Raw genomic sequence first — 20,663 nt, forward strand, 5'->3', positions numbered from 1 at the left:
TAATATTACATTATGTTTTATTAACAACATTAAAAACTACATACATTTTTTAAAATCGAAAATCATAGACAGCTCTTAAATCTCCTGAAAGTAAAACTTGCCTTGTAATACGCGCATCTCTAACATTTCTGCGAGAGAAGCGGTAGACTCTTTGGCACAAGTGCTCCTAAACTTCTTCAACAGGCATCAACATTGTTTATTTATATTAATTAAACATAAATCCAAGTTATTATTAAGTTTGTGTGGACACGCAGGTTATTTACACATGGCTTAACACGAGTGCAATGTAATTCCACAAGCGAAAAACAATCACCAACGGCCGACGGAACATCACACGCGCATAGGTGAACCACCGATAACTCCGCGATTGATGAACATTCATCGCATGCTATCTTAATAGCAAAAACAACATTCACATTCGATTTAAGTAAATTTCGTCAATTGTTAATTGAACATTCCGCAATTTACCTAATTATGATTGGAAGAACAAAAAGTAGTCGCAATGAAAACGCGCGATTCACTCGACAACCAAAATGGAACTGCGTATGCCTTGAGTTGCACAGCCGACAGCAACTACACGAGGTCACTATCGCTGTTGAGATACGCACGCTGAAAACAATAAAAAAAACTTGTTATGCGTGTATTCTAGCAAACCTAAGAATACTTTACAATACTGCAACAAAATATGTATTATTTTATAGAGAATTGGCGTAGATTAAGACTCTGCGATTTAGTTTACGAGTTATTCACAATTGAAGTAAATCGTTAAAAATTAAAAAAATTGCAATGTTTAGCAGTTTCAGTCGCGTTTTTAGACCTTTTATCCTTTTTTACGACCAAGAATTAAATTCTGCATCTTTAGGGACCCCTCTGATATTAAGGGGCAGCCCCATTCAGCTGTTTACCCCAAAAACAAGCAAAAATTGGTCCTTGGAAACATGAAAACGCAATTTTTGTTGCTAATTAATTAACAAATCACTAAGGTTATTATTGAAAATGATAAAGAAAATCATTACTTACAATCGGAATCAATAATGGTGCTCTTACGAAGTCGGGCTCAGGTGTAAAACCCCTAAAACAGGCAAAAATTAGATCTTCAAGTCACAAAAATGCATTTTCGAGAGCTAATTATTAAGCAAATTACTAATGTTATTCATGAAAATGATAAAGAAATTCAATACTTACAATCTGATTCAACAATGGTGCTCTAACGAAGTCGGGCTCAGGTGTAAAACCCCTAAAACAGGCAAAAATTAGATCTTCGAGTCACAAAAATGCATTTTTGGGACCTAATTAATAAGCAAATTACTAATGTTATTCATGAAAATGATAAAGAAATTCAATTCTTACAATCTGATTCAACAATGGTGCTCTAACGAAGTCGGGCTCAGGTGTAAAACCCTAAAACAGGCAAAAATTAGATCTTCAAAACACATAAATGCATTTTTTGTTGCTAATTACTAAGCAAATTACTAAAGTTATTCATGAAAATGACAGAGAAATTCAATACTTACAATCTGATGAAAGAATGGTTCTCCTACGATGTCCGGTCCAGGCGTAAAATCCCTAAAACAGGCAATAATTTGATCTTCGAAGCACAAAAATGCATTTTTGGTAGCTAATTAATAAGCAAATTACTAAACTTATTTGTGAAAATAATAAAGAAATTCAATACCTACAATCTGATGAAAGAATGGTTCTCCTGCGATGTCATGTTCAGGTGTAAAACCCCTAAAACAAGCCAAAATTAGTCTTTCAAAACACAAAAATTACATTTTTGCTCCTAATTAATAATCTAATCCCTAAAGTTATTAATAAAAATAATAAAGAAATTCAATACTTACAACCTTATGAAAGAATAGTTCTCTTACAATGTCAGGTTGATGGATCGGATATACTGCGAATTTGGAAAGTAGATATCCGGACAAACAATACGAGTCTCAAAAAATATTGCACAACCCAGATACCGGCACGAAACTGGCTGCAAACTGTGCATGCAACAACGCGACAGTATATGACAAGGAAGCAATAGATGCGCAAAGCCGGCGGCGCGTCAATGGGACGCGACCTTGTGCGCGAATTGCAATAGACACAATAGCTGCGATATATACTAAACTCGAATGTGCTGCATGCGGCTCTACGACACACGGAAAAATATAAAATATGAAAAAATATGAAAGTTTTTTGTTTTAACTTACGTTTTCTTTTTTATTTGCAATTTGCGACTAAAAGTGCTAAAAAGTGACATTTATCAATTTTTGCCCATTTTATTCAATCGCGAATATCTCGTAAACTAAAAGAGATAAATAAGATCTGATCGCAGCGTCTTAATCTACGGACTATTTTCTATCAGATAGGATAGTTAAAAGGGAAATATGAGAGACACAATTTTAAGTCTTAAGAAAAAAATTGCCAAGGGGGGGTGCTTGATACTTTTTTTCGACGATTTTTGATAATTAATATCTCTTAAACTAAACGAGATAGCAACCCACGAATTGTTGATTATGAAAGATTGGAAAATTGTCTATCAGATAACAATATAAAATAATTATATTTTCACAGTAACAGGTCGAAAAACGCGACTAAAAGTGCTAAAAGTGACATTTATCAATTTTGCCCATTTTATTCAATCGCGAATATCTCGTAAACTAAAAGAGATAAATAAGATCTGATCGCAGCGTCTTAATCTACGGACTATTTTCTATCAGATAGGATAGTTAAAAGGGAAATATGAGAGACAAAATTTTATGTCTTAAGAAAAAAATTGCCAAGGGGGGGTGCTTGATACTTTTTTTCGACGATTTTTGATAATTAATATCTCTTAAACTAAACGAGATAGCAACCCACGAATTGTTGATTATGAAAGATTGGAAAATTGTCTATCAGATACAAATATAAAATAATTATATTTTGTACAGTAAAAGGTCGAAAAACGCGACTAAAAGTGCTAAAAAGTGACATTTATCAATTTTTGCCCATTTTATTCAATCGCGAATATCTCGCAAACTAAAAGAGATAAATAAGATCTGATCGCAGCATCTTAATCTACGGACTATTTTCTATCAGATAGGATGGTTAAAAGGGAAATATGAGAGACAAAATTTTAAGTCTTAAGAAAAAAATTGCCAAGGGGGGGTGCTTGATACTTTTTTTCGACGATTTTTGATAATTAATATCTCTTAAACTAAACGAGATAACAACCCACGAATTGTTGATTATGAAAGATTGGAAAATTGTCTATCAGATACAAATATAAAATAATTATATTTTCTACAGTAAAAGGTTGAAAAACGCGACTAAAAGTGCTAAAAAGTGACATTTATCAATTTTTGCCCATTTTATTCAATCGCGAATATCTCGTAAACTAAAAGAGATAAATAAGATCTGATCGCAGCGTCTTAATCTACGGACTATTTTCTATCAGATAGGATAGTTAAAAGGGAAATATGAGAGACAAAATTTTAAGTCTTAAGAAAAAAATTGCCAAGGGGGGGTGCTTGATACTTTTTTTCGACGATTTTTGATAATTAATATCTCTTAAACTAAACGAGATAACAACCCACGAATTGTTGATTATGAAAGATTGGAAAATTGTCTATCAGATACAAATATAAAATAATTATATTTCCAACAGTAAAAGGTCGAAAAACGCGACTAAAAGTGCTAAAAAGTGACATTTATCAATTTTTGCCCATTTTATTCAATCGCGAATATCTCGCAAACTAAAAGAGATAAATAAGATCTGATCGCAGCATCTTAATCTACGGACTATTTTCTATCAGATAGGATGGTTAAAAGGGAAATATGAGAGACAAAATTTTAAGTCTTAAGAAAAAAATTGCCAAGGGGGGGTGCTTGATACTTTTTTTCGACGATTTTTGATAATTAATATCTCTTAAACTAAACGAGATAACAACCCACGAATTGTTGATTATGAAAGATTGGAAAATTGTCTATCAGATACAAATATAAAATAATTATATTTCCAACAGTAAAAGGTCGAAAAACGCGACTAAAAGTGCTAAAAAGTGACATTTATCAATTTTTGCCCATTTTATTCAATCGCGAATATCTCGTAAACTAAAAGAGATAAATAAGATCTGATCGCAGCGTCTTAATCTACGGACTATTTTCTATCAGATAGGATAGTTAAAAGGGAAATATGAGAGACAAAATTTTAAGTCTTAAGAAAAAAATTGCCAAGGGGGGGTGCTTGATACTTTTTTTCGACGATTTTTGATAATTAATATCTCTTAAACTAAACGAGATAGCAACCCACGAATTGTTGATTATGAAAGATTGGAAAATTGTCTATCAGATAAAAATATAAAATAATTATATTTCCAACAGTAAAAGGTCGAAAAACGCGACTAAAAGTGCTAAAAAGTGACATTTATCAATTTTTGCCCATTTTATTCAATCGCGAATATCTCGTAAACTAAAAGAGATAAATAAGATCTGATCGCAGCGTCTTAATCTACGGACTATTTTCTATCAGATAGGATAGTTAAAAGGGAAATATGAGAGACAAAATTTTAAGTCTTAAGAAAAAAATTGCCAAGGGGGGGTGCTTGATACTTTTTTTCGACGATTTTTGATAATTAATATCTCTTAAACTAAACGAGATAGCAACCCACGAATTGTTGATTATGAAAGATTGGAAAATTGTCTATCAGATAACAATATAAAATAATTATATTTCCAACAGTAACAGGTCGAAAAACGCGACTAAAAGTGCTAAAAGTGACATTTATCAATTTTGCCCATTTTATTCAATCGCGAATATCTCGTAAACTAAAAGAGATAAATAAGATCTGATCGCAGCGTCTTAATCTACGGACTATTTTCTATCAGATAGGATAGTTAAAAGGGAAATATGAGAGACAAAATTTTAAGTCTTAAGAAAAAAATTGCCAAGGGGGGGTGCTTGATACTTTTTTTCGACGATTTTTGATAATTAATATCTCTTAAACTAAACGAGATAGCAACCCACGAATTGTTGATTATGAAAGATTGGAAAATTGTCTATCAGATAACAATATAAAATAATTATATTTCCACAGTAAAAGGTCGAAAACGCGACTAAAAGTGCTAAAAGTGACATTTATCAATTTTTGCCCATTTTATTCAATCGCGAATATCTCGTAAACTAAAAGAGATAAATAAGATCTGATCGCAGCGTCTTAATCTACGGACTATTTTCTATCAGATAGGATAGTTAAAAGGGAAATATGAGAGACAAAATTTTAAGTCTTAAGAAAAAAATTGCCAAGGGGGGGTGCTTGATACTTTTTTCGACGATTTTGATAATTAATATCTCTTAAACTAAACGAGATAGCAACCCACGAATTGTTGATTATGAAAGATTGGAAAATTGTCTATCAGATAACAATATAAAATAATTATATTTCCAACAGTAACAGGTCGAAAAACGCGACTAAAAGTGCTAAAAGTGACATTTATCAATTTTTGCCCATTTTATTCAATCGCGAATATCTCGTAAACTAAAAGAGATAAATAAGATCTGATCGCAGCGTCTTAATCTACGGACTATTTTCTATCAGATAGGATAGTTAAAAGGGAAATATGAGAAACAAAATTTTAAGTCTTAAGAAAAAAATTGCCAAGGGGGGGTGCTTGATACTTTTTTTCGACGATTTTTGATAATTAATATCTCTTAAACTAAACGAGATAGCAACCCACGAATTGTTGATTATGAAAGATTGGAAAATTGTCTATCAGATAACAATATAAAATAATTATATTTTCTACAGTAAAAGGTCGAAAACGCGACTAAAAGTGCTAAAAGTGACATTTATCAATTTTGCCCATTTTATTCAATCGCGAATATCTCGTAAACTAAAAGAGATAAATAAGATCTGATCGCAGCGTCTTAATCTACGGACTATTTTCTATCAGATAGGATAGTTAAAAGGGAAATATGAGAGACAAAATTTTAAGTCTTAAGGAAGAAATTGCCAAGGGGGTGCTTGATACTTTTTTCGACGATTTTTGATAATTAATATCTCTTAAACTAAAACGAGATAACAACCCACGAATTGTTGATTATGAAAGATTGGAAAATTGTCTATCAGATACAAATATAAAATAATTATATTTCCTACAGTAAAAGGTGGCCTGTTTTCCACCGCGTGTTTTAAAATTGCGCGACTACGACCAAAAGTGCTAAAAAGTGACATTTATCAATTTTTCCACCGCGTGCCTTAAAAATTGCAAGAAAAAGCGTAACTTTGGCGGCCTTGTTGAGGCAGTTAAGATCGAATTTCGCGGGAAATCAAGAGTGCATTTTCCACCGCGTGGTTTTAAAATTGCAAGAAAAGGCGTAAATTTGACAACCATTTTGAAGCAGTTACAATCAAATTTCACGGGTTTCAAAGGTGCATTGTAGTAATGCACTCTTGTCCTATCATAAAAGAAAGAAAAAAATTAAACTATGACAAAGGGTTTTTGAGATATGGCCTGTTTTCCACCGCGTGTTTTAAAATATATAAGAAAAGGGCAAACTTCGGCGGCCATTTTGAGGCAGTTACAGCCGAATTTCACTGAGCTTCAAGGGTGCATTAAAAATGCACTCTTGCCCTATCATAAAATAAAGAAAAACTAAAATATGGCAAAGGGTTCCCAAGGTATGACCTGTTTTCCACCGCGTGTTTAGAAAATTGCAAGAAAAGGCGTAACCTTATCGGCCATTTTAAGGCAGTTACAATCAAATTTCGCGGGAGGAGTTCAGGGGTGCATGGTAAAAATGCACTCTTGTCCTATTATAAAATAAAGAAAAAACTAAAATATGACAAAGAGTTTCCAAGATATGGCTTGTTTTCCAGCGTGTTTTGAAAAATGCAAGAAATTGGCAAATTTTGGCGGCTATTTTGATGCACTTACAACCAAATTTGGCGAGGGTTCAGAGGTGCATTACAAAAATGCGCTCTTGACCTATCATAAAATAAAGAAATAATTAAAATATGACTAAGGGTTCCCGAGATATGGCCTGTTTTCCACTGTGTGTTTTGCAAAACGCGACAAAAGAGCAAACTTTGTCGTTTCTTTCGTTTTCTATATTACCCGCAATTAAAATAAACAAGATCCCCTAAATTCGCGAGCTTTTGCAACACGCAGGTCATAAAACATTTGACCGAATAATATAACTTAATAAAAACTTACCAATGCTGAAGTACTCAAGTACGAAGAAATCTCCTGATGACGGGAAACATCATGGCAAGAATATGCATTTGTAATGTAAACATCAAACGCAAACATATAAAAATTATGGATATTCAACGCCCAAATTAATCATTAACGAAACACTGCAGATGCATGTTATATCTAAATAGTCAATCGATGACCGAATGCAATGCAAATTGAGAAAATAAGAGTCTGATAAAACGATACGAGTCGCGCGAAATACGTCTAGATACGCCAGCAACCGGCACGAAACTGGCTGTAATCCATCGATAGTGTAAGCAACGATGCAACAGTTCTCAATAAGACAATTTGCCTGCAGCATGAACCCCGCAGGTTAAAGCAATATCGCGATCCCAACTAAACTGGTGACGTGACAACGTGCGGCGTGAGGGGATGGCAACGACGACACACGGGCATTCGATAGGAAAATGTAAATTGCGTTCAAAACAAACCCAAGTCTCACGTTTGTCGATAAATATAAAAAAAGTCGTATAACACGATTTTATAATTTTTAGTGCATCCTAGTGCTATCTATGAATGCAATAGATAGTTGTCCCGAAATTTAGATTAATAAAATTAATAAACAATAAAATTCAAATCATGAAATTATTATTTCCTATACTAAAAGATTAACCGATTTTACATCAAATATTTAAGTCATATTTAATTTTAACATATATTGCTACACTATTTAGGTTCATATTTTAGCAATGAACAATTCCAAATGAATTCTAAAGACAATTTATACTAAAATAAAATGGTTCGTAAAAACGTTTTGTTGCAACAAAATATATAAATTTCAAGTGAAAGTTTTCTGCTGAAAAGATATCATTTGACAAAATTACGAGTCCAACAGTAAAATTTTAGTAAAATGGAATGATCAAGAGAACGGTTTGTAGCAACATCCAAAATAAAAACTTAAAATTTTCAATTTTAATTTTACCGTGGAAAATGTGAGTTCACATTTAATCAAATTGCGGGTAAACTATGACTCCAAGAGTACAATTTGATTTAAATAAAATGTTCAAGAGTACTTCTTACAGGAACATTCAAAATAAAAACTTTAAATTTCAAGAATTAAATTTTCAGCGGGAAATGTGACTTCACATTTGATCAAATTGCCGGAAAACTATGAGTCCAAAAGTAAAATTTTATCAAAATAAAGTGCTCTGGGAGATCTTCTATAACAACTTCCAAAATAAAAACTTTAAATTTATAAATTTAATTTTTCTATTAAAAATGTAAGTTCACATTTAGTCAAATCACAGGAAAACTAGAGGTCCTCGAGTAAAATATTACTAAAATGAAATACACAAAAGGACTTTCTATAGCAATATCCAAAATAAAAACTTTAAATTTTCAAATTTAATTTTTTCCCGGAAAATGCAAGTTCACATTTAGTCAAATTACGGAAAAGTTATGAGTCCTAGAGTAAAATTTTACTATAAGTGTTCAGAGCGTCGTTTTTTCAATTAAACGTCGCTCTGAACATCCGTAATAAAAAAGTTTGAATTTCCATTTTCAATTTTTTTGCGGAATGCTTGGCCGAAATTTCCGCAAAAAGAAGTTTAAGATAATCATTCACTAATTGCAGGAAAACCATAAACTCGAAAAATAGATACTATGAACGATGAAAACTTTCACTCACCAGTGTATCGAACACCGTAAATCAGTATGCGAGTAGATACTAAAATAAACAAGAAACAAAACATTAGTTATACAATTTCGGACAATGTTGAAATGAATCCGAATTCCGGAGGAACCCAAACTTAAAACGTATCTTATTTGCCATAATTATTTAAATAATAATATTTACCAGGTAAAACAATCGCCCGTCGTGTTCTGCTGAAGACAAAAATGGTTCGCACAACTCCAAAATATTATTTACAATCACAGAACATGGCCGACTGGCGTCCGACGGCAACCGATCCCAGATACACGAAAAATTGTAATAAACACACAAAACATTGAATTCCGAAGTACATACGCGATAAATATTTAGCGACTAAAACCCGTCTATTAACACTAAATTTCAGCAAATATAACGCGATATAACGAATTTACAACACGAATTACGAATGTTCATTTAAATATTATTACTAATCGCACGAAGTAAGGGTTACGTGCCGGGTACACAACAACTGGGCACGCCGACCTTCACTCGCAGGAATATTTTTAGCTAAAACGTGCATTATTGCGCCACCTGAGGTTACTTTTGAGTATCTCAAGAAAATACAAAGTGTATCAAAAAGTGTGGCATGCATATGAGGCAGTGAGTGATTGGCTATGAGTCAGTGTATGGCCACGCACTTAAATGGCAGTGCCGTGTGTCACACGTACAACTGCAACTGCGCATGCACCATCCTATCTAAACGAATAGCAATTTTTACACATAACTCAAAGCTTCAAATGTAGATACTGCTAGAATGTATTAATTCAAAATAAATGAACTGAATTTTGCAATTTTAATGCAAATATTCATCAATTTAGCAATAAAAAAATTGTACACTGCAATGAATGTATATATTCGTCATAAAATCACATATTTTCTTTAAAATTGCATCAAATCTCTTCAAAAACTACAAAAAAGCATAAAAACATTCAAATTTTACTTCTTTAGTAACTTACTCTTGAAATTAAATACCTATATTATTTTAGTTAATAAAAATCATCTAAATATTCATATTCATTAATTCATATTATTTTCCGTCAGAAGCTACCTCTATCAAAGGGGTCAAATCTACCGCTAAAAAACATTAATTGTGCAAATTTTCGTGGGTTGCAGGTCGAATTTCAGCAACAAACAAGTACAACCTGACGGAGAATTTAATTCTACATCTCTAGATACCCCGCAAAAGTTTGTGCGCCGCCTCGTTCGCGCGAAATGATTAAAAATATGTATGTATTACGAACAAGAGTGTATAAAAAAAGCAAGTAATGATACCTTACCAGTATTTTATGCATTGCAACACTTAAACAAGGGCTGACGATAATAATAATCTGTGAAACTGCGGAACGCGAAAGCGATTGCTAAAACAAAGAAGAGAAAAAGAATTAGAACCAGCCCCCTTCAACTCCGTGTTACAGAAAACGACTCAATGTTGTCGCTATTTACAGATAAGTATAGTTGCAACGGTTGCAATATAGTTGCGTTATAGTTGCAATATAGTTTAGCCATATGATAACAACACAAACGGTAAACAGCTGTCATGCAACTAAACTACCAGCGCCACCCAGAGGTAATAAAATTACGCGACACACACGCCAACTCTTGCGAGTCTTTCTCCCATTTAAGTGACAGGGGGCCGGTTTTATGTCAGTTTGCACGTGTTTCTGATTTGTTTTGAACACAAATATATTAAAACTATCTCAGCGATGGAAGTTAATGAAGACAATTATTTTGATAGCTATGCGGATTTACAGGTGAAGTAAATTTAAAATTTTAGCCCCTCTTTTTATAAATTTATATAAATATTAGATTCATAAGCTGATGCTGGAGGACACAGTGCGTAACAAGGCATATAAACAAGCGATTATTGATAATTCTGCCTTCATAAAGGGAAAGACTGTATTGGATGTTGGGGCTGGCACTGGTATTCTGTCAGTATTCTGTGCTCAGGCAGGAGCTGCTAAAGTGTATGCTGTAGAAGCAAGTGATACCTATAAACTTGCAGAACAAGTGGTTAGTGAAAATGGTTTCAGTAATATTATTGAGGTATTTTGTTTACTATTAAATTAATTTTGAGCAATATATTAAATAGTTATATGCACAGGTCATTCATTGCAAAGTTGAAGACTTAGTTCTTCCAGGTGATATGAAAGTGGATATTTTGGTATCTGAATGGATGGGTTTCTACTTGTTGCATGAAGGCATGCTGGACTCTGTGATTATAGCAAGAGATAAGTTTATGAAAGAGGATGGTTTGATGCTTCCGGAATCTGCAACTATTTATGCATCTCCTTGCAGGTAAAATACCTAGTACAAATGTGGAGTAAGTTGGTACATATTTTCATCATTTTAAAATATTCCAGTGTGCCCACAATGTATTCTCAATGGGATAATGTTGAAGGCATTTCAATGGCATCGTTTGCACAAAATTTACGACTTAGCGCCGCGCATAAACCACAAACAACCACTTTAAACATTAATGATGTGATAGCAGTGCCAGAAACAGTGTTCTGGTTTGACTTAAGAAGTATCACATTATCAGAATTGGATTCAATCTCATTGAAACATGTTTTGTTGCTAACAAAAGTGGGCTGTGCCAGGGTGTCGCCCTTTGGTTCACATGCACGTTTCCATCTTCGGGTACATCCGAACCTGTGATTTTGTCCACAGATCCCGACGATCCTCCCACCCATTGGAAGCAAACAATTATTGTTTTGCCCAATGAGATGGAAGTCGAAAAAGAGGAACCAATCGCTTTAAATATTAACTTAACGCGGGCCGAGAATTCCCGACGATACAATATAGAACTTTCAATGTTGGATCCAGATGAAGTTGAGCATCCTCCTTATTGCCCTTGTCACATGACAAAATGTATTTTGTTCCGCGCTGTTGTGGATGGATATCAAGCTCGCAATGACAATAATTAGCTTCACTTAAATGTAAGTTCTTTTTAATTAACATTTGCATCCTCCCAATACAAAAATAAAATGTTCGAATATTGCATACAATTTTGTTACATATCACAAGATATACTGAAATGCATTCAAAATGCGAAAATTAAGTCCCGTAATAGTGTATAAATAAAATCGGCTAAATAAATACGTTGATAGGAATAAAATATTGTTCAACCCTGCTTTAAAACGCAACCATCTACAGATGTAGGACAAGTTTCAAAGAAGGGTTAAATATGTAAATAGCTAAAATAGTAGACTCTTCCTACGATTGTTCGAATCCTTTAGGATTGTTTACTTGCCAATTCCACGTGTCGGCGCACATATCATGTATGCTCTTGTGCGCCACCCAATCGAGCTCAATATTAGCAAGCGATGGATCTGCATAGCTTGCTGCAACGTCGCCGTCACGACGTTCTACAATTTCGTACTTAATCTTACGCCCGGATGCCTTTTCGAAGGCCTTTACCATCTCCAGCACGGAACAACCTTTGCCCGTGCCCAGATTGTACGCCTTCCAACCGACGAACGATGGATCCTTGAATTTATGCAGGGCTTTCAAGTGCCCACTCGCTAAATCAGTGATGTGAATGTAATCTCGCACGCCAGTGCCATCGGGGGTTTCATAATCGTCACCAAAGATTTTTAAACAGTCTCGTCGACCTACTGCTACCTGTGATATGTACGGCATTAAATTGTTGGGGATGCCTGACGGATTTTCACCGATTAACCCCGATTCGTGAGCACCGACTGGATTGAAATATCGAAGCAGAATTACTTGCCATTCCTTGTTAAAGACAATAATAATTAAAATGATTATATGAATTTAGTACAAGTGTTTTTACCTTATCTGATGTGCAAACATCCTTCAAGATCTCCTCTACAAAATATTTAGTTTTGCCATACGGATTTGTGCAACCTTGACCTGTTATGTGCTCCTCAGTGATTGGCAGATATTGTGGAGTACCATATACAGTGGCAGATGATGAAAACACCAACTTTTTGACACTAAAATCACTCATCACCTGGAAAAGTGTGCTTGAACCAGCAATATTATTCTGATAATACATCAGTGGGATTTGAACAGATTCACCCACAGCTTTTAAGGCAGCAAAGTGAATAACAAAGTCAATTTTATGCTGAAAGAAAAAAATTAACATTAAATCCATTAACATTAAATGTGTGAAGGAATAACATACTGTTTTGAACACTTTTTCCAGTGCTAATTTATCTCGGATATCAACATTGTAGAACACAATTTGTTTTCCAGTGATTTTCTCAACCCTTTTCAAAGACTCAGGCTTCTGGTTCTTCTCAGCATAGCAGTTAACCAAGTTGTCAATTGCCACCACACTGTAGTTGCTATTCAGGAGTTCAATGATGGTATGTGAACCCACATAGCCTGCACCCCCAGTTACTAGTACCAATCCTTTGCCTGCCATTTCCTTCTCAGTGAACCACCACCTAGTTTCGGAAACAAAAAAGTTTCGAAAGTGATTATTGCGATCACGGCACTGGGCCACGTACCTTACTTAGTGAGATACCCTATTGGAATGATAACATAGTAGATGGAAGCGAGCGTATATATGCCATTTGTTATCGAAATCATTCTTATCACGCGTGTTTATTTGTCACTAGAAAATCGTGCCTACGCTACTGTGCACAGATGAAGTGCATGACGTGTTTTATGTTCGTCACTTGGCCGAACGGCGAAGTGCTCACGTCAACAGATTTTTTCAAAGCGCGTTGTTGATGTTAGGTGAGGATGTCGAAGGAACGGTTAATCGGGTTATGCCGAATTGCATGGTTACGGAGTATGCAACCAAACATGTTGCAGTATTTCGCAAGACTTAAGAAATACATTAACCACCGCGCAATTATTTTGAATAAGTAAATAAGCTAAATCCAAAATTTGCACAGCCAACGCAAATTGTTCAACTCACCGCTATCAGTTATCATTCCATCTTCTCGGTTACGTATCACCTCACAGAATCTGTGTTAAATGAATGGCAATGTCAGTGTCCTAGTTATATGTTATCGATTATTTTGCGTTGGTCGGTCGGTTACATTACTTCCAATTTAGTTCCGCTCGATATGAACATAAACAATACGGATATGACTTCGTTTTGCCGTCACCAAAATAGCTACGTTATCATGCTATATATTTTTTACAATCGTTTCATAACTACCTCGTAAACAAATTGTTAACATTTTTCGCAAGCGCACGCGCGACCACAAACGAGTAGGTGTAATAGAATTTCAAATAATAAAAACATTGTATAAATATAAATTATAGTTTAGTGAAGACTTCATTATTTTCAATTTCCAAAAATAACAACTTAAAGATATCGTTATAAAAGTCCGGATAGTATTCGCAAGCCCGTTTGCAATCCGGCATCCAATTGATCTCCAACAATTTGGGTATTATTTGTTCATCATCGTACGCCAACATAATGTCGGCTGCATACAATGCGCGACTTTGCGGATTTTCTGATATACCGCATGGCGGTGGTTCTGTGGTCGCACATTCAAATACCTCCTTCAACATCGAGGTGATCGACTTCTCCACTGAATCCCAAGAAGTTTCAAACTGTTCTCTCCATTCATCTTTAAATTCTGCACATAACATCCGTTTTAGTACCGCTTGTTCGTTATAATTCATTACAGTAAAGTGCTTCTCGTAAATGTGCAAATCATCTAAAGAAAACGCTTCATTTGCAAAGCGCAAGAAAAAGTTGTTGTATACATACACTTGCAATGGTTTAACGCTCTTCAATAAGATGACATATCGAATGTCAAACTTTACTTTGCCAATTCCTGATCGGGCAAACACAACTGGTTTTTCAATGTATTTCTGAGCAATTTTTGGACCAGAAGTTTGCAACCTTAGAATGCAATTCAGATTTTTCGTTATGTGCGTGTCTAGGCCGCGGGCTAAATTGAAAGGCTTGATGATCCAATGGTTGTCCATATTTTTAGCTTCCCTATTCTGGAAATAGCTCACAAATTGAGTAACCTCAGTGTTTAAATTGTAGGTCACTGGAAGCCACTTAGGTTGCATCTGCAGTGTCTTCATGTCTACAAAATCATCAGTGTTCTTCATTCTGCATACAATGCACAGCAGATCCTTAATTGTTAAGATATACTCAAAAGGAAACTGATTGACAAACTTCCAAGGCGAGCTATTGGACAACTGTTCAAATGCCTTGAAATGACTTGTGTACCATAAAATATCTGCATCTTCTTCATTATCAACAAGCTTGAAATTTGCATCAGTTAGATATTCATGGATGAATTTATATTCTGAGAAAACTTTAAATGTTTTCTTGAATCCGTTTGCCTTGGGCACATTAAGATTTTCAAGCACTGGCAATGATTCTTTAATATGACCACTCAGGAAGTAGTCTGGAGTGACTGATAAATGTTTGAAAGTCAAATGTGTAAGATCTGTATAAATCCATGGTATAAGTAAGGCATTTCTTTCATCAGAATGATCTTTTTCAACAAAATTCCTAGTAATTACATCAGTGAACTCACAATCTTTGATTGGAAATATCAATGAATATGTGATATTTTGTGAAAGAAAGATAAATGGCACCATTCTAAAGTTTGGTGTGTCAGAGTGCTGCATTGCTGAGCCTACTTCATCCATAATGTACCATACTGGTACTCTGTCCTCTACATTTTCTGCATTTGCAACAAAATATGTGTTTGCATATCTCCAACTTTCTTCAAAAACTGCATTAACCAGATGTTCCTTAGACTGACTTGAAGGAATACCCATTATACTGCACATTCTTTGTAATAATCCTTCATGTTCTTGAAGTTGTGATTTGGCTTGGTCAACTCGATAGGTCCATGCATGATCTACTAAATATATTTGTGATGGATCGTTCGCTGAAATACCTTGAGATAGTTTGATTTGTAATTGAAAAATCACGTCGTATGGATCTCGTTCATCGTCCCCATAATCAATCTGAGTGAGTTGAAAAGTATCTCCAGAATCGAAGTTTTCTAAGGTTAACTTTTCAAATAAAGTTTTCCAAAAAATTTGAGGTACGCCCGATGATAATAATTGTGGTTGATGTAATTGAATGAAGAGATTGAAGTCACTATTTACATCCATTGTCACTGTCCTTCACGTACTCACTTAGAGTATTTTCCTAACGTTGCGCACGTGGGCTTAGGTATATACCTAAAGTAAGGTTAGTACCTTACGCAGTGATCTAAAGCATAAATAAGTAAATAGACAGTTGAAGACGTTAATTAGGCAAAACATGTCGAAATAATAATAAAATTGTAACACAACGCGGACTATAAATAATGGAAATTAATATATTATGTGATTACCTGAATAAAATAAAAACAAAATAAATTTAAATTTATTGATTTGTTATTTAAAACCACTATGCGCATGCGATGTGGAATTGTAGATTTTCAAACTCATTCGTTCGAATTGCATCCACGAGCGCATTGTATGCTAAAGAGAACGCTTATAAATTAAATTAATATCTTCCCATATTTATTTATTTCCGCTGAATGGTTATTTATAAACATGATCCTTTTGTTTGTTTATGTGGCGATCGCTATGTGCCGCTGAGAAACGACTGTCGACGAATCGTACCGGCAAAACGACGTATACCCCATCTCACAGCTCAGTGTGCGTAGCAGTTCCAGCTATGGCAGAGGAAACAATCTTTGAGTTCCTCCATTCAGAGGTTATTAATTACGTTTTGGAGCAAAATATTGTTAAAAATAAAGATGCAAAGGTACACGTTCCTTATGTTACAATAATTTTTGTTGAAGTAACAATTTTTGTTTAGGATGAGGATTTATCTAGCTTAGAATATATTGGATTCTCAACTGGCTACAAAATAATTGAAAGGTTACACTTAAATTGCAGTTACCTACCAATGCTATGTTTATAATTTGTCAAATTTGTGTAGATTAACTAAGGAAATGCCAAGATTTAAGGATGAATTGGATACTATGAAGTTCATTTGCACAGATTTTTGGACTGCAATTTACAAGAAACAAATTGACAATTTAAGAACAAATCACCAAGGTGTGTATGTCCTACATGACAATGCATTCCGCTTCCTAACAAGAATATCACAAGGGAAGCAATATTTGGAGTTGGCACCCCGTTATGTGGCGTATACGTGCGGAATACTGCGAGGAGGTTTGGCTAATTTAGGAGTGAACTGTTTTGTGACAGCTGAAGTACAAAGTATGCCCTCTTGTAAATTTCATATTCAGATACAAAGAACATAAATCAGTAACAATTATTTAAAATTCATTTGTAAATATTAATTATTTGCCGTTTTTGTCATTCTGTTGGCTCACAAAGTGTAGGAAATCAACGTTTGTTACAATGCCACGCACTTGTTCTTTCTTTCCATTCCCTGCAATCAGAGTGAGTTAGTAATGCAAGTATAGTAATTTATGACTAAACAAATACCGTTAGTAATCAGAACAAATTGTTCAATTTCCAGAATACGGGACAACAGTCCCAGGTTGCAGTCCTGATCTACCTTGTAGTATTTCAACTCAACAGCTTTAGAAATCGAGTCGCTCATCTCAACAAACTTGTTCATTAATTTTTGCGTTAAAATGCGGCCTGTTATCATTCCCATGAGGCTGCCATTGGTGTCAAGCACCGGCAATTGTGCGACACATTTTTCCTTCAAAACCTGTAGTGCTTCAGCGCAAGTAACCGTGCATTTCAACGCCGTCGGAGGTGCAAGATTCATTTGAGAGACTTTCATGTCCCACCACCTATGAATAAAACAGCCTCATTTCAGTTTACAGTCTGAGCGTAATTTTGATTAACTTACCAATGGTTCATCGTATTCGTGCAAGGTTTAAAATGTCTAGCTTCCATCCACTGATCCGAAACGAATTTCGTCATATAGTTCCTGATGCCGTCTGGCAATATTACCACACATTTTTGGCCTTCCTTTAAATTGGCGGCTGCCTTCAGCGCGCAAGCAAGGGCCAGCCCACTGCTCCCGCCGCACAGCAATCCTTCGTCCCTGATCAACCGTTTTGCCAACGGTAACGATTCCTTGTCATTCGCCTTTATCCACACGTCAACCACGTCGCGATCTAAAACGGTCGGCACAAAATCGTAGCCGATACCTTCTACTTCATAGAACGTAACGTCCGTTTTATTCAATTCTTCAGGAAGTGCCAAAACAGAACCCTCTGGATCAGCAGCAACCACCATGCAGGTGGGGCAGGCCTCTTTCAGGCGACGGCCGATACCGCATACCGTCCCACCGGTTCCAGCTCCAATCACGACCATATCAACTTTACCATTAAACGGTTCCAGAATCTCTTCGGCGGTGGTGTCGTAGTGGGCTAGTGGGTTGCCAGCATTTCGGTACTGGTCGAGAACCACGGAGTTCGGAATTTCTTTCTGCAGTTTTTGCGAAACAGCAATCAATCCTTCGGGAGAATCAAAGGATGCGGCCGTCGGTGTGCGGATAATCTCAGCGCCAAGCGCACGTAGAGTATCCACTTTTTCGTTGGACATTTTCTCGGGCATCACGATAATACAGCGATAACCTTTCACTGCGGAGGCGAGCGCCAGGCCAATGCCGGTATTTCCCGACGTTGGCTCAATGATGGTGCAGCCAGGCTTAAGAATACCTTGACGCTCCGCATCTTCCACCATTCTGTAACCAATTCTGTCTTTCACGGAGCCGCCTGGGTTGAAGAACTCGCATTTTACATCTATTTAGAAATAAATGTATAATTAGTGAGATGTAAGCAGAACAGAGAAATTGATAAACATACACATATCACATTTAATTCCCATTGATTGAGGTATCTTGTTGAGTTTGACCATGGGAGTGTTTCCAACAGTATGTAAAATATTAGGAAGAACTGCATTTGTATGCTTTCTAAAAAACAAAACAAACATGTCATTGTGCTAACTAAATAGAAATAAGTATATAACATGCAAATAGTTTAACTAACTATTATGTCATGCAACAGATAAGAAATTGTGTAATATTGTTATTGAAATATTTAATTAGATGCTTTATTTTGCTAAACCTTGAACCTATTTCATCTGATTAAATTAATTAAATCTGATTAAATCAACAATATTTACAATAAATTGCGATCAAATCAAAATTATAAGGTTATGTTAATGTGCGTAACGGCTTGTTTAAAAACTTTATCAAAAGAATAGCGTAGACATGTACACTATGTACCTACATTAATTATAAATTTAATTTTCATGGTAAATCGTACTTACATCCTAATTTTCGAGTGGGGTGAAGTTTTGGAATCAGCTCCCTTGTGCCACGTGCACTTGGATGCTTGATCCGGCCGCACGAAGTCTTTCATATCAAATTCGCCCTTCGTTTTCTTGATAACACAAACCTTCTCAGGTTTAGCGCACACATCAGCGGATTTTCTTTTGCACTCGACATTAGACATGTTTGAAGCACACACGGTTTCCAAATACAAATCAAATGTGTTAACTAGCACGAGTCAGCGTCGGTGTTTGTAGGTTTGTGTAGTAGTTACCGACGACGTGTGGTTTTAGCCGGTGTTACCAGTCCAGCTGCTTCCAACAGAATGAGATTTTGCATATTCTCGATACTGCTAAATATACATGAGGTAGTTATCACAAAATGGTTCAAATTGAGCAATTTATTATGAAATCGTTGTCACACCACTGATTACACTATGTACATCAACACTGAGATGCCGAGGTCAAATTCAAATAAAAATAATTACGCCTGCGCGCTATAGAAGAGTAAGTTAATGTCAAGATTAACATCTTTTTTTTATTAATGCAATTACAACAAACGATTTAGTACTCTAGTACTTCTAGCGATAAAAACCACAATTTCAATTATGAACTACCAAAATGGTTACCGTTTAGGCAACTTAGTATAAAAATTTGAAAAAAGTGATGTGTTTAGCTTATAAAATGCATAACGGCCTGAATGCCCATGTACCAGCAGATGCCGTAGGGCACGAAGAACGCAATAGCTCTTGCAGGTTGAGGCAGCGGGACAACTGCATACACCAACGTATGCAAGAACCGACCGGCTGCCGCAGCGCGGAACAACATAGTGGCGAAACCAGCCGATGGATTCGTCATCACGTACAGCCAACTAAGGACCACGAAAGGAGGAATGTTCTCAATGTCATTAAGATGCGCTCTGTAAATACGATAAGTTATCTAACAAGTTATAAATACACATTATTTTAAATTATTGCTTATACCTCCTGATACGTTCAACATTTTCATCCACGCGAGGTTTAACCTTGAGGGTGGCGCCATCCTCCGGATTTGCGAATGCCTACACAAAATTTACATATTTTTGTTTTCGTAAACAAATAAACAACCGTAGCATAATTTTGCAAAAGTTTATATGCCAGGCTGACTGTTAGAATGATTAACAGACGATTATTAATGATTGAATAATGTAATACCTTATGTTTCATGCGAGTCGCTCCGGTGTAGATGGACATTCCCAACATTTTGAGCATCAACAAACCAGAATAGAACGCCCATGATCGGAGGAGCGGATCGTCGAACGTTAATGCCGGCATTTTATACGATTTGAGTGTTTAGAGTCAGGCACAATTACAACTATCCAATTCAGGCGCTCAGTGAAGAATGACGATGACTGGCGACACAGCAACGTCGTTCGACACTCGATCGGACGAATAGCGGGACGCTCGATCCCACTAGTGCCACTCGTTTCTATCAATCAGTAGGACTCGTTTATGTAATAGCCGTAATAGCAGTCTTTAAGTTGTATTCACATATCTGCATCGTCATCGTGAATCTACTTATAACGTAAACTTGT

At 35.6% G+C, this 20,663-nt stretch overlaps 6 protein-coding genes and 1 long non-coding RNA gene across 10 annotated transcripts; 2 read left to right on the top strand and 5 right to left on the bottom strand.

Moving 5' to 3' along the window:
* Positions 1-9,378, bottom strand: LOC135799148 (uncharacterized). 2 transcript variants are annotated; one of them, XR_010549893.1, is made up of 7 exons: positions 9,020-9,378; positions 8,852-8,890; positions 1,676-1,731; positions 1,515-1,566; positions 1,186-1,237; positions 1,021-1,072; positions 1-609 (listed from the first exon to the last, which is right to left on the bottom strand). It is a non-coding gene; the product is annotated as an uncharacterized lncRNA (long non-coding RNA). The 2 variants fall into 2 exon arrangements; XR_010549894.1 differs by lacking the exons at positions 8,852-8,890; positions 9,020-9,378 and adding an exon at positions 1,845-2,540.
* Positions 9,379-10,454: 1,076 nt separating this feature from the next.
* Art8 (Arginine methyltransferase 8) lies at positions 10,455-11,990 on the top strand. Its single transcript, XM_065312241.1, is given in 5 exon segments — positions 10,455-10,626; positions 10,682-10,918; positions 10,977-11,170; positions 11,236-11,441; positions 11,444-11,990. Coding segments are annotated over 5 exon segments (1,041 nt in total). The 5' UTR covers positions 10,455-10,578; the 3' UTR covers positions 11,800-11,990.
* Positions 11,806-13,956, bottom strand: Gale (UDP-galactose 4'-epimerase). Of its 3 annotated transcripts, none has more exons than XM_065312238.1 (4): positions 13,767-13,956; positions 13,023-13,287; positions 12,669-12,962; positions 11,806-12,610 (listed from the first exon to the last, which is right to left on the bottom strand). In XM_065312238.1, the coding sequence occupies exons 2-4, from the start codon at positions 13,263-13,265 to the stop codon at positions 12,089-12,091; spliced, it is 1,059 nt and encodes a 352-aa protein (XP_065168310.1). In that variant the 5' UTR covers positions 13,266-13,287; positions 13,767-13,956; the 3' UTR covers positions 11,806-12,088. The 3 variants fall into 3 exon arrangements, with proteins under 3 accessions (XP_065168310.1, XP_065168309.1, XP_065168311.1); XM_065312237.1 differs by lacking the exon at positions 13,767-13,956 and adding an exon at positions 13,356-13,722; XM_065312239.1 differs by lacking the exon at positions 13,767-13,956 and adding an exon at positions 13,351-13,722.
* A 142-nt stretch (positions 13,957-14,098) lies between these two features.
* On the bottom strand, positions 14,099-16,300 carry TTLL12 (Tubulin tyrosine ligase-like 12). The gene is made up of 2 exons (XM_065312234.1): positions 16,174-16,300; positions 14,099-16,049 (listed from the first exon to the last, which is right to left on the bottom strand). Exon 2 carries the CDS (start codon positions 15,947-15,949, stop codon positions 14,114-14,116), a length of 1,836 nt encoding a protein of 611 aa, XP_065168306.1. The 5' UTR covers positions 15,950-16,049; positions 16,174-16,300; the 3' UTR covers positions 14,099-14,113.
* A 6-nt stretch (positions 16,301-16,306) lies between these two features.
* Trs33 (trafficking protein particle complex subunit Trs33) lies at positions 16,307-17,122 on the top strand. Its single transcript, XM_065312242.1, has 3 exons — positions 16,307-16,592; positions 16,647-16,708; positions 16,770-17,122. Exons 1-3 carry the CDS (start codon positions 16,398-16,400, stop codon positions 17,095-17,097), a joined length of 585 nt encoding a protein of 194 aa, XP_065168314.1. The 5' UTR covers positions 16,307-16,397; the 3' UTR covers positions 17,098-17,122.
* Cbs (Cystathionine beta-synthase) lies at positions 17,059-19,464 on the bottom strand. Its single transcript, XM_065312235.1, has 5 exons — positions 19,091-19,464; positions 18,625-18,731; positions 17,661-18,561; positions 17,285-17,601; positions 17,059-17,228 (listed from the first exon to the last, which is right to left on the bottom strand). Exons 1-5 carry the CDS (start codon positions 19,273-19,275, stop codon positions 17,137-17,139), a joined length of 1,602 nt encoding a protein of 533 aa, XP_065168307.1. The 5' UTR covers positions 19,276-19,464; the 3' UTR covers positions 17,059-17,136.
* Positions 19,465-19,608: 144 nt separating this feature from the next.
* On the bottom strand, positions 19,609-20,559 carry Mgstl (Microsomal glutathione S-transferase-like). Its single transcript, XM_065312243.1, has 3 exons — positions 20,284-20,559; positions 20,074-20,150; positions 19,609-20,009 (listed from the first exon to the last, which is right to left on the bottom strand). Exons 1-3 carry the CDS (start codon positions 20,401-20,403, stop codon positions 19,763-19,765), a joined length of 444 nt encoding a protein of 147 aa, XP_065168315.1. The 5' UTR covers positions 20,404-20,559; the 3' UTR covers positions 19,609-19,762.
* Between the last annotated feature and the right edge of the window lie 104 nt (positions 20,560-20,663).

Source organism: Atheta coriaria, unplaced genomic scaffold, assembly GCF_025399875.1.
Source record: "Atheta coriaria isolate IRGN ID8LTWV9N9 unplaced genomic scaffold, Caltech_Dcor_3.1 hic_scaffold_9_pilon, whole genome shotgun sequence".
Taxonomy (NCBI): domain Eukaryota; kingdom Metazoa; phylum Arthropoda; class Insecta; order Coleoptera; family Staphylinidae; genus Dalotia; species Dalotia coriaria.